This window comes from Asparagus officinalis, chromosome 7 (assembly GCF_001876935.1).
Source record: "Asparagus officinalis chromosome 7, Aspof.V1, whole genome shotgun sequence".
NCBI classification, from domain to species: domain Eukaryota; kingdom Viridiplantae; phylum Streptophyta; class Magnoliopsida; order Asparagales; family Asparagaceae; genus Asparagus; species Asparagus officinalis.
In genome coordinates this window covers 82979505-82994018 of record NC_033800.1, presented here as the reverse complement: position 1 = coordinate 82994018, position 14514 = coordinate 82979505, and the positions used below count along the sequence as shown (strand labels likewise).

Below are 14514 nucleotides of genomic sequence, written 5' to 3'. Positions count from 1 at the left end.
TTCCCTATGTATTGCTAGACAAACAACGTTCTGTTGGTATGTTGGAATAGAGCTTCAAACGATCATATCCAAAGCGAGGTTGGCGGAATGTCGAATGCATATATATAGTTATATATACATACATGTGTTTTTGTGTTTTCATGTTTATAATATGAAATCACATATTTTATATTTACTATTGTGTTCTTGAAAACATTGCATAGAATATGCAATTTTGTGAAAATTCTATATTCTTTGTTTTTGGACTTAACAATAATCATATACATATTTTATTAAGTCTATATAATCATTGTGCAAAGTTTCAAAACATGGTTTAGCCAAAATATCAAAATTCACATGTTTACTTTTTCGTGTTTTGAACTATTTTGCAAAATAATGTTTTTTCACAAATGGGAAATGCAATTTGGAAAATTCCTTTTGTAACATGTTCATTTATATGTTTATATATATTTCCCAAAGTTTCATTATTTTTGGACTTCATTTGTTATATTTAACATATTTTCTAAAGTGTCAAAATCAGCTTCCAAAAACTATTTTTCTGTCATATCTGTTTTCGGTCGACCGCACCGGTCGACCGATCATTTGATCTTTCATCACTGGGCGACAGAGAGTTTGTCGGTTGACCGGTCCGGTCGACCGAAAGCTCCATCGATCAACCGCACCGGTCGACCGACGATTGTCCAGAGCTGGTCTTCGTGTTTTTGCTCTCCATCGGTCGACCGACAGAATTTCCGATCGACCGACAATAGATCCGTTGCACTCCAATGGATATTTCTCTGAGCTGTTTGCTGGGGCTATTTTTGTCTTTTGTTAAGGGTTTTGACTGAGATTTAGAGTGGGTATAAATACCCTATTGTTGCTCTCTTTTAAAGGTAATGCAAGAAGTTTTTAAACAAAGTGTTTAAACAAGGGTTTAGGGTTTTACTGTTTGTTTGAGTTTGGGTTTCTGTTTACAAAGGAGGAAGTTTTCACTGCAGATTGATGGATTCATTCTTAATCCCCTTCATCCTCTTCTTTGTGTTCTTAGAGAAGTTTTCTAACTCTTTTCTCTAGCAATTTCATTATTGATTTTCATATTCTTATTATAGCTAGTTTGCTATTTGAGTTAGATTTCATTTTACTCATTGTTACACACACCCACATTGAGCTTTTAGTATTTACATACATAGTATAGTTGTGTGGTGAGAGATTGTAACTTTGAGTTGTGCTTTTATTATGTTCTCATCCATAGTTGAGAACAATCATTTGTTATATTGTGCTTATTGTGAGATTCATTTTGTAATACACTTGTACACCGAGTGAGGAGTGTGTGGTGAGAGTCGGGGATCATCCCAAGAGGAGTGACGTCGGTTGACGAGCCTAGGGAGAGGTTGTAACCGAGCACTTGAGGGAGACACGGCCAGGTCCAACACTTAGTGGGTGTAAAGTAGGATTACAATAGTGTGTTGATTGTAAAGTTTTCGGTTAGCTAGAAAACCGAGTGTGAGGTGTAAACGTTATTCGGGTGAACGTAGAAAACCCGGTTGATGGTGGATTTCTCCCCGGGAGTGGGGAGCGGAGACGTAGGACGGAAGGTCCAAACTCCGTGATCATATCTTGTGTTTGAGTGTGCTTTGGCGTTTATTTATACTTGTGCTTATATTTCTTGTCGCCATTGTCATTAGCTCATTATTTATATGATCCACTATCTAGTTCATTTTGTTTACCCCTTGTGTTAGTTTATATATCCTTGCATATATATATAATTCATTATATAGGATATATCTCTTTGTTTACATTGCTTATCCTAGCTCATATATCTTGTGGTATTTTATACTTGCTAGGATAACTTGTTAATTGATTTTAATTGGCATTTAATCGGATTAGATTAGCATAAGACCCTAATCACCCCCTCTCTAGGGTCTAACAATTGGTATCAGAGCTTGGTTCTCTTTGATTTAATGTCTAATCGCCTTGAGTTAAAGATCCAAGTTATCTTGTTGTGCTAATCTTGTTTTGAGCTTTATTGTCAATAAACAGAAGATTAAAATCCCGAGTACTATGTCCAGACTCTAATAATAGGAGTGTTGAGTGCACAGACATAGCGGGAGTTTGAGTGGGAGCTTAGTGTTTATCACTTTGATTGTAATGATTAGGTTATCACTAAGAATATTACATTTAACATTCTTTCGGGAACTTCCCGTTACATGAATCATCTACCCCCAGCTTTCTTCGCGAAACTGTGTTTATCATTGTATTTAGTTGAATGGCCAGGTTATCCTTAAGAATACCATGCATGACACTCTCCAAGAACTTCCCGTGAAAGAAAGGAAACAGTTTAGACTCATATACCGGTTGGAGTTTTGAGGAGCAGTTTATACTCGTATACTCTTCGGAGTGTGAATGAGCAATTTATACTCTTATACTTTTCGGAGTGTGAAGGAGCAGTTTATACTCTTATACTTGTCAGATTTTTCATTCGACTTAATTGAGCATTATGACGCCAGCTTCAACCAAGGTTTGAATGCTATTTTTGAGAGTAAAGCAATCCTTGGTGGGATGAAGGATCCTCCTATGATACGCACAGTACTTTGGATCCGAGATATTATCAGCTTCCTCCTGATTTGTGATAGGTGGCAGCTTGATCTTGTGCACAGTACTTTGGATCCGAGATATTATCAGCTTCCTCCTGATTTGTGATAGGTGGCAGCTTGATCTTGTGGTTTTCTAGGAGGGAATCGAAAATAGCTGAAACATCTTCATCCTTGAATGAATACTCTTTTTAGAATCTCGGACCCAAAGTCTTCTGCTATCTTCGGGGTTGCTGTTGTGACGTCTGATTAACGTTAATAGCAGCTGCAGGGGCCATTCCTTTACCACGAGAGATGAAGCTTGAGTTCGGAGAGTTAGTCACTGGTTGGCTTCTCTTGGTTTTCTTCCTTCCGAGGAAGCATTCGGCCTGCTCTTCGCGCGTCTTCAACTCTTTCCATGTGTTGGATGGTGCGACTCCCATAACTTTCAATATCTCAATAGATAGGTTGTTATGATATGTTTGGAGGATGAAGTCCTCCGTGATCGGATCTCGGCAGTTCATCGCCTTATTCCGGAAACGTTTGATGAAGTCGTCGATTGTCTCTTTGTCTTCCTATTTCTCCTCAAAGAGTGTCCTGATGGATATCTCGGTGTTATCGTCAAAGAAATTATCGAGGAATGAGCTCTCCATACCGTCCCAGCTGTTGATACTTCTAGGATTGAGACGACGGTACCAATCGAAGGTAGACCCGCGAAGGGTGCCGACGAATGACCGAACCATCAAGGCTTCATTGCTGGAGATTGTGCCCAAGTGGGACTTAAAGTAGATTAGATGCTGAGTGGGCGAGCCTTTCCTGTCGAACGGCGTGAAGTTGATCAGGTTGAACTTCGTCGGATACGGGATCGAATCCCATGAAGTTGATCAGGTTGAACTTCGTCGGATACGGGATCGAATCCCACTCTCTCGGGTAAGGATACGGAATGCCGGTCTTCTTTACCTCTCGAGCAGACATTAGAGCGTTAATTTTTCTCTCGAGGTCTTTCATCTTCTCATCCTCGTCTGAATCATGTTTTGAACGATTTCCAAGAGGAACAATGTGGTCACCCCCGACATTATTATCTTTGGCGGGACCACCCTCAGTGTTGTTATCTGTAGGGGGTGGATTTGAACCACCTCAGTATTTTTGGGGGGGTGCGTCGGCCATGATGATTTCGTCCACTTCTGGATCGCTATCAACTGTAGCGTTCTAGGTACGGCGGCTAGATTCACCAAGTTGATTGGATAGAACCTGCATCTATCGGTCATGCTCTTCCTTCATCTGTATCATGACTATCTTTAATTCGAACTTAAAGTTCTCTTTTTGCTTAGCCAAAGCATCCTCGATGATCTTGGTCATTTGTTCAGCGTTGATCATGAACGCCTCACGAGAATTTCCTATGCTGGACACCGTATTGTCAGAAGTGATGGCAGAGTTCGCATCTGATGCTTCATCATTTGAGGATAATCCACTCTGCATTCTCTGATAATCCCTACGTCTAGTAGTCCCTGCGTGTAGCCAAGTTAGACGATGCGATACGAGCGGATCAGAACTAGAAGATCGAGCTGACTTTTCCTTATCAACCATATTCACTGTAACTTCCGAAAATTCATCACCTTGAACGATCGATTGTTTTTTACAGAAATGCTTTGGTTTGGACTTAATCGTTCCGTTGGAGATCCTTTCAAATACCAAGACCCTCTGTGGAGCGATCTTGGGGCAGCTACACGCTGATAATACTACTCTGATAATTTTGGTACACGGACAATGAGAGTCCGTTTCCCGGTTACTTCTCTTTCGAGATTTATTAGTACCCCCAGCCCGATAGTACAACTCATCGATGTTACGGTTAGAGCAACCTATCGACTATTTACATGAATTCTCAGGTATAACACATTCGTCTATCTGACACGTTTTCTTCTGAGTAATAACTCATTGTTGGCATCTACAGGAGTCACACGTTTGGAATCACACTTTTCTGAGGGTGAAACTCTAACGGGCTCCTGGCCTTTTGTACGCACCCCCAAGCGGGCGGTTACGGGAATCAACTTGTTAGGAGGTCGCATACGACTCCCAATCTAGATGTTTGCTCGAAGTTTCTTCAACGGTCCTAAGCGTTCCTTAACAGGTGCCATGCCTCGATCTTCGGGTAGAGAACCGAGGTGATCCTTCAATGGAGTTCTAACTTTGGGGAGGTCCATACTATCGTAGGGTTCTATCGGGGGCGTGGGAGCGGGATCCGAAGTTGACGAAGGCTGGGGAGCAACGTTGCCTGCTTTTGCCTTAGGTGTTGATTTAGCCTTTGGCATCCAAGTTTGTTTGGATCTCGGCAATCTCTTAACCGCCTCTTCCTTTTGCATTTCTTGTACTTTTCGCACCAGGATCTGGGCCTCTTCCTTTTGCATTTCTTGTACTTTTCGCACCAGGATCTGGGCATGCGCAAGAAGTGCGCGACGCTTCTGAATGCGCTCCTCAAGAGTACCAGGATCTGGGCATGCGCAAGAAGTGCGCGACGCTTCTGAATGCGCTCCTCAAGAGTGGAACGGTTCCATTTGACACGAACACATTCGTTAGTAGGTGGTTTGGAGGAGGTTCCCGAAGCTTGCTGCTGGAACACTTGGCACCTTCTGAGTTTCAGATCCGCATTGTAGCAGATCCGGTTAACATGCTTCAAAGCCTTGGCAAATTGGCACGCGAGATGTTGACGGCGCGTTTGACGAGCCCTCTTCGTCAGCACTGGTGCACTTTCAACGGGCAACTCTTTGACTTTCGAGGAGTTATCACGAACATTGGATCTGGTTTCTTTGGAGGCCGGAGAGGGGTCTTCCACTGCATTCGGGTTCAGATCATCAGCTCTGGTCTTCAGATCTGAAGGCATGTTCTTCGCGGCAGTGGTTTTCCTGCGTTTGCAAAAAGAAGATCTAGAGGAGGAGGAGAAAATATATTCCTCGAATTTCTGGTGGTCGAATTCGTATTCGACCTCTGCGAACACCGAGATCTTGATCGTCGGCTACGGCACGACAGCTTCGGCAGCGAAGCTGTTGGCTCCCACTGTGGTCGTTAGCTTATTTGCGGTGAAAGTTGATATCTTCATTATTGAATCCATTACACGTTTATCGATTACAGATTCAAAGTAAAATTAGTCATTTTATAAGACTTTCTTACACAATGAAAATAAGAAAAATATAACTCTCTTCAAACAAACGCAACGGGTGTTTATCGCCCGTTGCTTGCGTGAGATCTTGGCCTGTGACGGGGACGTTGATATCCGTAGACCACTAAATGATCAGATCAGATCCAAAACTTTGTCGATTCGCGAAGGAATCAAGAAGCCGAAGCGTTTATCTCGGCAACAGCGAGATAATTGCTCCTTTTAAGATCACCTCAACGGGGTAATCTTAAGGGAGGAACCGGGCTACAGATCTGATGAACTCATCTTTTTTATGCCGAAGAATCTGCCGAAGTCTCCTCCTCCTCTCTGAAATTCGTGGCTCTTTAGTCTTCAATCTGGCAGGGCTTCGCCAACGCTCGAGAATTCCAGATCTGAAAAAATGAAGGCCCTGAGGCTGTATTTATAGGCTTAGGGACCCCTGGTTTTGGATAAGAACGGGCGATTCCCTCTTATCCTCAGTTGAAACCACTTAACCATATTATCAGATCAGTTGGAGAAAATCCAGGCGGTTAACGATCGAAAAACTGCCGAAAACAACCAAAATCAACGTTTTTATATTGCAGACACTTCAGAGTGTCTTAGCGTGGCCGAGACACTTATAAATGTCTCGGCCAAGCCAAGTGGCTGCCAAGCCGAGACACTTCAAGTGTCTCGGCCAAGCCAAGACACCACGGGGTGTCTTGGTTTGGCCTTTTCTCGTTTTGGCGCATCGCGTTTGTTTCCATCGTAAATTCATTATCCGGACTCGGAATTACGCGGTTCAAGATGCATTAGAAAGCCGACGAGAAGATCTACAGGCTCTCATGATTGAATCATATGTGGAATAAATAAGACATGGGGTATGCTCCGTCTTTCGTAAATGACGCGGGGCTCCCGATCAGCTCTTGTTTCCGTTATTCCGAAGTTCCGTTGCTTCATATGATCCGTCGGCCCACTTCATACATTTATCATCGTCAAATGGGCTTCTGTGATTTGAATGGCAATATTCATCGTCTTCTCTATGTCTCGAGCCGCGTACAGGGACCTATAGGCAAATTTTGACGCCTACACTCTACTATAGATCATTCCAGTCATGGTAAGGTGTGAAACCCCTCTTGTACCATTGCCCATGGATACCGGTGTTGGCTCTAATTTGCATGATGTTACAGTTTCCACATCCACCTCTAGAAAGCAGGTTATATCGACCCGGAAGAGGCTTGCTAGAGGGTCTGAGCAGTAGAGTTCCAAACAGAAAGAGAAAGGAGGCAAACACATGAAAAATTCTCTGAAGAATCCTCTGGATGTACATGAGAAGAGGGCACGATTAGTGATTTCTAGTCCATATTCTACTCTTGTTAAGGTGCACCCTGGTGGCCAGGAGTGCTAGGAGCCATGAGTTGCTTTTGTTAGAACGTTCAGGGACTAGGGAACGCTAAAATGTTGACTGCTTTTCACAGATTGTTGCAGACACATTCCCAAAGTCTAGTCGTTCTTTCGGAGACTAGACTTTCTGGTAGGTGGGCGCATATAATGAGATTTTAGTTAGGTTTCCAGAATTGCTTTGTGGTGGATAGTAGAGGCAGAAGTGGTAGACTCATGTTACTATAGGGCGATAAAATGGATGTGACTATTCGTTCTTTTTCTCCGGGGCACATTGACGCATCAGTTGTTGACTCAGCGAAAGAAACTGACGATTCATCGAGTTTTATGGTCATTCTCAGAAACACTTACGGTACCAGTCCTAGGATCTGTTGAGACAGTTGAGAGGTCTTTCCTCTGAGCATGGTTATGTGGAGGTGAATTTAATGCCATCACAAGCCTAGGGGAGAAGCTGGGTGGTAGACAGGCACATGTTTCGAGAATGATAGATTTTTAGAATTTTCTGTTGCATTGTGAGCTACTTGATCTGGGGTATTGCGGGCACACCTTCACTTAGAATAATCGTCAGACTGGTACATCTCATATACAGGAGCACTTAGACAGGATGGTAGCTGACTTTGATTGGCGTGACATATTTCTCACTGCTGAGGTACACCACTTGGATTTTTTTATTTCTGACCATCGTCCTATTATGTTATATTTTGTTGCTCATCTCCCCCTTTTAGTTAGGCATGATCGTCTCTTCTGCTTCTAAGCCTTCTAGCTCAAAGAGGATGATTTGAGTGATGTTATTAGCAGGGTTTGGCCAGGGATCTCCACACAACAGGGTCTATGTGAATCAGTTTGTCAGAAGCTAGAGTATTATGCTACAAATCTCAGTTGGAGCAAAGAGCATTTTGGTAGATGGAGACACATATTATCTGTTATTCAGCAAAAGCTCCAGTCTCTCTACTCTTCTGCTAATGTGGGGGATCGTATGGCTAAGATCCGAAGACTTGAGAAGGAGAGGGAGGTTCTTGAGTATAGGGAAGAGAGCTTCTGGCGACAGTGAGCTAGGGTTGATTGGCTCCGAGATGGGAACCGTAACACCAAATTCTTCTATATTAGAGCTTCTACTAGGAGGATGAAGAACTTCATTAACCGTCTATGTTATCCTAATGGCACTTAGGTGGAGGATCAAGTGGGAATTGCAACACTTATCGAGGAGTATTTCTTAGAACTATTTTCTTCTTCCACTCCTTCAGAGGAGGTTTTGGCTGAGGTGGGTAGTGCTATCTCTTCTAAGCTTTCAGTGGATGACCTTCGAATCATTTCTGAGCCTTTTACAGGTGATGAGATATGGGGTGCTCTTTAATCTATTGGCCCTTCTAAGGCACCCGGCCCAGATGGCTTCCATACATCCTTTTTTTAGTTCCAGTGGTCTGTTATTAGCCTAAATATTTCGGCTGCATGTTTGAAGATTCTAAAAGGAGGCTCATCTATCAGGTCTTGAAATAAAACCAATGTGGTTCTCATCCCCAAAAAGGATTCACCTGAGACTGTGGCAGATTTTAAACTTATTGGTCTATGTAATGTGGTCTACAAGATTATCACGAAAACCAATGCTAATAGGCTGAAGCGAGTTCTTGGCGGATTGATTGGATGCTCTCAGAGTGCCTTTGTCCTAAGGAGATCAATTCAGGGTAATGTCATTATTGCTTTTGAACTTCTCAACACATTGCATAAAAGGAGACGGGGTCAGTCTGGTCATATGTCACTAAAATTGGATATGAGCAAGGCATATGATAGAGTAGAACGAGGATTTATTGACAAGGCCTTTCAGGTCATGGGATTTCCAGATCATTGGAGTCATCTCATCTTGGACTATATCTCTACTTCCTCACTCTCTTTCTACCTCAATGGGCAGATTGTGGGCTAGGTCACTCATACTCATGGTCTGCGATAAGGATGCCTTCTATCTTCATATTTGTTTCTTTTCTACATGGAAGCTCTCTCGGTACTGATCATTAGACAAGAGGAGGACATGTTCATCAGAGGGTTATCTTGTTTCTAGTCGGGGCTAAGGATTTCTCACTTATTCTTTACAAATGACTATTTGGTTTTTATTCAGGCTTCCCAGGCCGCTGCACAGACTGTCCAGAGTACTCTGCTACTATATAAGGTTGCAACAAGTCAGAAAGTCAACTTTCAGAAGTCTACCATCACCTTTAGCCCCTGTGTAGATGAGGATACTAGGGCTTCTATTTTCTCTGTCTTGGGGCTTGATAGGGCCCAATCACTTGATTGGTACTTAGGCCTCCCTTTGGTGGTTGGAATAAACCATCGTCATACTTTTGCTTCAATCAGAGACTCAGTTTGGAAAAGAGTCCAAGCTTGGAGGAGGGCTCTTTTCTCAGCTGGGGGCGAGAGGTTATGGTGAAAGCTATTTTGTAGGCGATCCCATGCTATGTGATGAGTATCTTTCGCATTCCAATTTCTTTGTGCAGGGAGATTGAGTCTATCATTATAAGATTCTGGTGGGGATTAACTTCTGGTGAGAGAAAGATTCACTAGGTTAGGTGGCAGAATGTGTGTCATGCAAAGTCAGAGGGTGGTCTAGGTTTTAGAGATCTACAGATGTTTAATCAGGTATTGGTGGCTAAATAGGCATGGAGAATCATTCAGGACCCTTCTTCTCTGGCTAGTAGGATTTTGAAGGGGAAGTATTTCAGGGACTCAGACTTCCTTTCAGCTGGTGTCGGCCCTGGTTGCTCTTATTTATGGCGAAGCATTATCTGGGGGAGAGAGCTCCTGGCTTGAGATCTGAGATGGAGGATAGGTGATAGCCAGAGTGTCTCTATCAGTGTTGACCCATGAATCCCGAACCTTTTCTTTTAGGCCAATCACTTCTCTGATTGACCCTTCCAGAAGGGTGGCTGAGCTGATCTATGCTTTGGGTACTTGGAATCATGAGCTGATTGCTACCTCCTTTTGTAAGATAGATCGGGAGGATATTTTATTTATCCCACTATCACCTTCTCCTATTTTTGACAGACTCATTTGGCGTTATGAGGAGAAGGGGTGCTACACTGTCAAGAGTGGATATCGACTTCTTCGCCACACTATGCTTAATACTGCTTCCACCTCAGATTCTAGGGTAACGAAGTAGTGGTCCTTGATCTGGCATGCGGAGATCCCACCTAAGATTAGAGTGTTCCTTTGGCGTCTGTTCTATGATGCTCTCCCCACCTCAGCTGGTTTATCTCGTAGGGGGATCTTTGTGCCCCCTAGTTGCCGCCTTTGCTCTGTTGCCTTTGAGATCGCCCTTCATATCTGCACCATCTACTGTAGGCATCTAAAATTGCCTACGAGCCCTCACACATAGCTCGAAGCATAGAGAAGATGGTGAACATCACTATTCGAATCACAGAAGCTCATTTAACGATGACAAACGTACGAAGTGAGTCGACAGACTATACGAAGCAACGAAACTTCATAATAACAAAAATACGAGCTGATCGGGAGCTTCGTGTTGCTTACAAAAGATGAAATGCACCTTGTATCCCATTTACTCCACATGTGATTCAATCAAAGAAGCTCGTAGAGCTCCTCGTCGGCTTTCCGACGTATTTTGAATCGCGTGATTCCGAGTTCGGACGATGAAGATATGACAAAACGGACAAAACACGCCAAATCAACCTCAAGCCAAAGCTAAGACACCCATAGATGTCTCGGTCAAAGCTTGGCCAAGACACCCTTGGCCGAGACACCCACAGGTGTCTCGGCCAAGGCTTGGTCGAGACACCCACAGGTGTCTCGGATCTTATAGAGCTATTTTGACTGTGCTTTACTTTGAATCTGAAGAAACTCAAAACATAAAAGTTGTATATCTCCTCGTTATATTTTCAATACATCTTGTATAAACTCATTCCGAAATCATATGAGAAAGATAAAGCCAAAATACCGAAGATAGTATAAACTGCCTCAGAATTTCGAGACAATGTTGGTGTCTTGGAGAAGAATGATGATTTTGGCCATGATTAGTTTTGAATCTGAAGAAACTCAAAACATGAAAGTTGTATATCTCTTTGTCAGTTTGCCAATTCATCTAGAATCAGGTCATTTGGAGGTCATATGAGGAAGTTACGATCAAAATACCCGAGATACCCAAAGGTGTCTCGGCCAAGACTTGGCCGAGACACCCAAGAGTGTCTCAGCCACCACCAATGGTGTCTCGACCAAGGCTTGGCCGAGACACCAAGGAGTGTCTCGGCCAAAGCTTGGCCAAGACACCCTCGGCACCCACGGGTGTCTGCAGACCTGAAATACTATTTTTTGGCTGTTTTTGGCCGTTTTTTCGACGTTAACCACCTAGATTTGTTCCAACTGATCTGAATCTATCCAAGAACATGGTTAAGTGGTTACAACCGAGGATAAGAGGGAATCGGCCGTTCTTATCCAAAAACAGAGGTCCCGAAACCTATAAATACAGCCCCAGAGCCTTCATTTTTTCAGAGCTAGAATTCTCAAGCGTCGGTGAAGCCCTGCCGAATTGAGGACTGAATAGCCATGAATTTCAGAGAGGAGGAGGAGAGATCGGATCGAGTTCGTAAGCATAAAGAAGAGGAGCTCGTCAGATCTGCATCTCGGTTCCTTCCTTGAGATCGCCTCGTTGCGGTGATCTCGAGAAGATTGGTTATCTCACCGTTGCCGAGATAACTGCTTCGGTTTCTTGATTCCTTTGTGAATTAACGAAGTTCCGGATCTGATTTGATCTATTGGTGGTCCACGGATATCAATGTCCCCGTCACAGCCAAGATCTCATGCAAGCAGCGGGCGATAAACACCCGTTGCGCTATTTGACGAGAGTTATAATTTTTTTATTTTTATTGTGTAAAGGTCTTATAAAAAGACCGATCTTTTTGAACTTGTTGTAACGATCGAAGGTGTAAAGGTCTTATAAAAAGACCGATCTTTTTGAACTTGTTGTAACGATCGAAGTTGTAATGAGTTACACGATGAAGAATACAATTTTCTACCCAAACATTTGAACTTGTTGTAACGATCGAAGTTGTAATGAGTTACACGATGAAGAATACAATTTTCTACCCAAACATCTGCTCCTTTGCTCGTTTAGTGTGGGAGTTTTTAGATCTTTGGGAAGTGATTAATGGTTTTAGAGGTAAGTCCTGTGGTGATTTCCTTTTCAATCTCACCTCTGTTTGCCCTGGGGACTCTCTGGCTTTGGCTTTCACAACCATGTGGTTTATATGGGGGAAAGGAATATGCGCTCTCATGGTGGTGGTGTTAGAGAGGCCTTGGTCTTGGTGACTCGGATTCTCTGTTTTGTGGAGGACGGGGATAGAATTAGAGGTCTCTCCCGTGACATTGTCACCCATTCTAAGTGGCCTTCTGCTTGGTATCCCCCTACTCCTGGTTTGCTGAAGCTCAACACAAATGCTACTGCTCCTATGGAATGAGATATTATTGGTTTGGGAGGTGTTATTCGGGATCACCATGGACATGTGATTGGTTGCTACTCTATGGGGATCAGGGGTCCTATGTCTGTTGATCATGCAGAGCTGTTAGCTGTCCTGAAAGGCATTCGCTTTGTTCGGCATATGAACTGGAGGATTTCAGTGGTGGAAATTGACTCTCTAAAGGTTGTCTCCTTGGTGTACTCTCATTCTCCTTTTGCTTCCTTAGCTCCAATTGCAGATGAAGTTCGCATTGGTCTGACTATTACTGGCTGCTTTAAAGTTTCTTATGTAAGGCGCACTGGTAATGGTGTTGTTCATACCCTAGCTAAGTCAGTTGATTGTTTGTCCTCTTATTTTTAGTTTGTTTCTGTCCCTTTGTTTTTGAGACAGAGTGTTGTTGAGGACTTGGCTGGTTAGGTTACCCTACCTGCTTTTTCAAAAAATAAAAATAAAAAAACCGACAACTTTCTGTTGACTTTAGTATTTTTCTAACTTGAAGAGGTATTGACTAGTGGAGATTCCCATGAAATAAATGGATTTTTTATTAAGTAACATTATATTAACTGAAGTAAGTAGTTTCATATTTTTAGAAATTTATGAGCGGTTAATTTTTGTTTATAATGGTGTAGAATGGTAATATTTTGTCTTTAACTGGTATGTGCATTGATTGATAGAAGCTTACCTAAGGGAAACTATTAATTTTTATTAATTTCATATAATATTCCTTAATTGTTACTAAATTATACTAGAATGTCGAAAGTAGCCGATCCTTAATTTGAAAGGAAAAATATCTCATTATTTACGAGTCCTAATATTTTTTGCAATAAGTAACAACGTTTCTTGGGGAATTGTGAACGGCATAGTCCTATGGTAAAAGTTCTCTTTGTCATCGAAGAATTCAACAAATTGAATTGATCATGTATAGTCATTTTCTCAGTGCAATTTAGGGGCATGCTGGACCCTTGAGGTTTCAGTGGAGGAGGGGGGCACGTGACCCCGTTGAACTCCCTCCCTCCGTCACTGTATTAAGTACATGTTACTTTCCTAAAATATTCTCACCGGGTGACACACCTATCCTCATATTCTATTTTATTTTTCTCATCCCAACAAAAGATGTTAATTCCCTCTAAAGGTTAGTTTACTCCTTAAAAAAAAAAAATCCAATTCTCCTTTCATCTCCTCCAAAAATTGATCACAAGAGACATTTATGTTATTTTATACTCTTATTTTAACAGTATATGAATGGAAATTATAAATGACTTGGTGACACTTTGTTAATGGTGCATAATATCATTGTGGTCTCATAAAAACTGAAAATTTCATGGTGGTTTTCTGCAAAGCCACCATATTTTGTGGTGGTCTTGTATAAAAAAACCATTGTAGTTTTTATAATCTACCATATATGCATGAAGATTAATTCTTGGAACTATGAATAATTGGGATAGATATAAACAAATTTGTTATATGCAAGGATAATGATAACCAAAATGCAATTTTCCACCTAAAATATGATTTTCTTGTATTTCTTAAAAAAATTATAGGAAAAATTTTGAGAAATCAAAAAGTACAAATTTTCTTGTTTTTTGTACTTTGCTTGTTTGGTTCAAAAGAAGAAAATAGCTCATAACTTTATAGAAAATAACAAGATTTGGTAGGTATTTAATTAAATATGGTATGTGTCAGATTTCTGGTGATTTCCTCTCATTTTGAGAGGAAATTGCTTTTTGTAAAATTTGGTAGGTTTTGATATTTTATAGAAAACATTTCTGTAAATTTTTTGTTGAACCAAACACAATTTACAGAAATCTCTGAAAAACTTTTAATTACAAATTTACCATTGTCAGATGTTTTGAGAAAAGTTTTCTCAAAAAGTGTGCAACCAAACAGCCCCTAATTCTCCACAAACTTTCTCATCTTATAGAATAACTAGTGTTATACCTGGCAATGCTACGAATTTTTTAATTAAAAGATGTTA

General features: G+C 41.7%; 1 protein-coding gene across 1 annotated transcript in view; it reads right to left on the bottom strand.

Moving 5' to 3' along the window:
• Positions 1–7512, bottom strand: part of LOC109847446 — a 45778-nt gene extending 38266 nt beyond the window's left edge. The window contains exon 1 of the mRNA XM_020416674.1: positions 7432–7512. Coding sequence (XP_020272263.1) covers positions 7432–7512 — 81 coding nt within the window. The remainder of the gene's footprint in view (positions 1–7431) is intronic.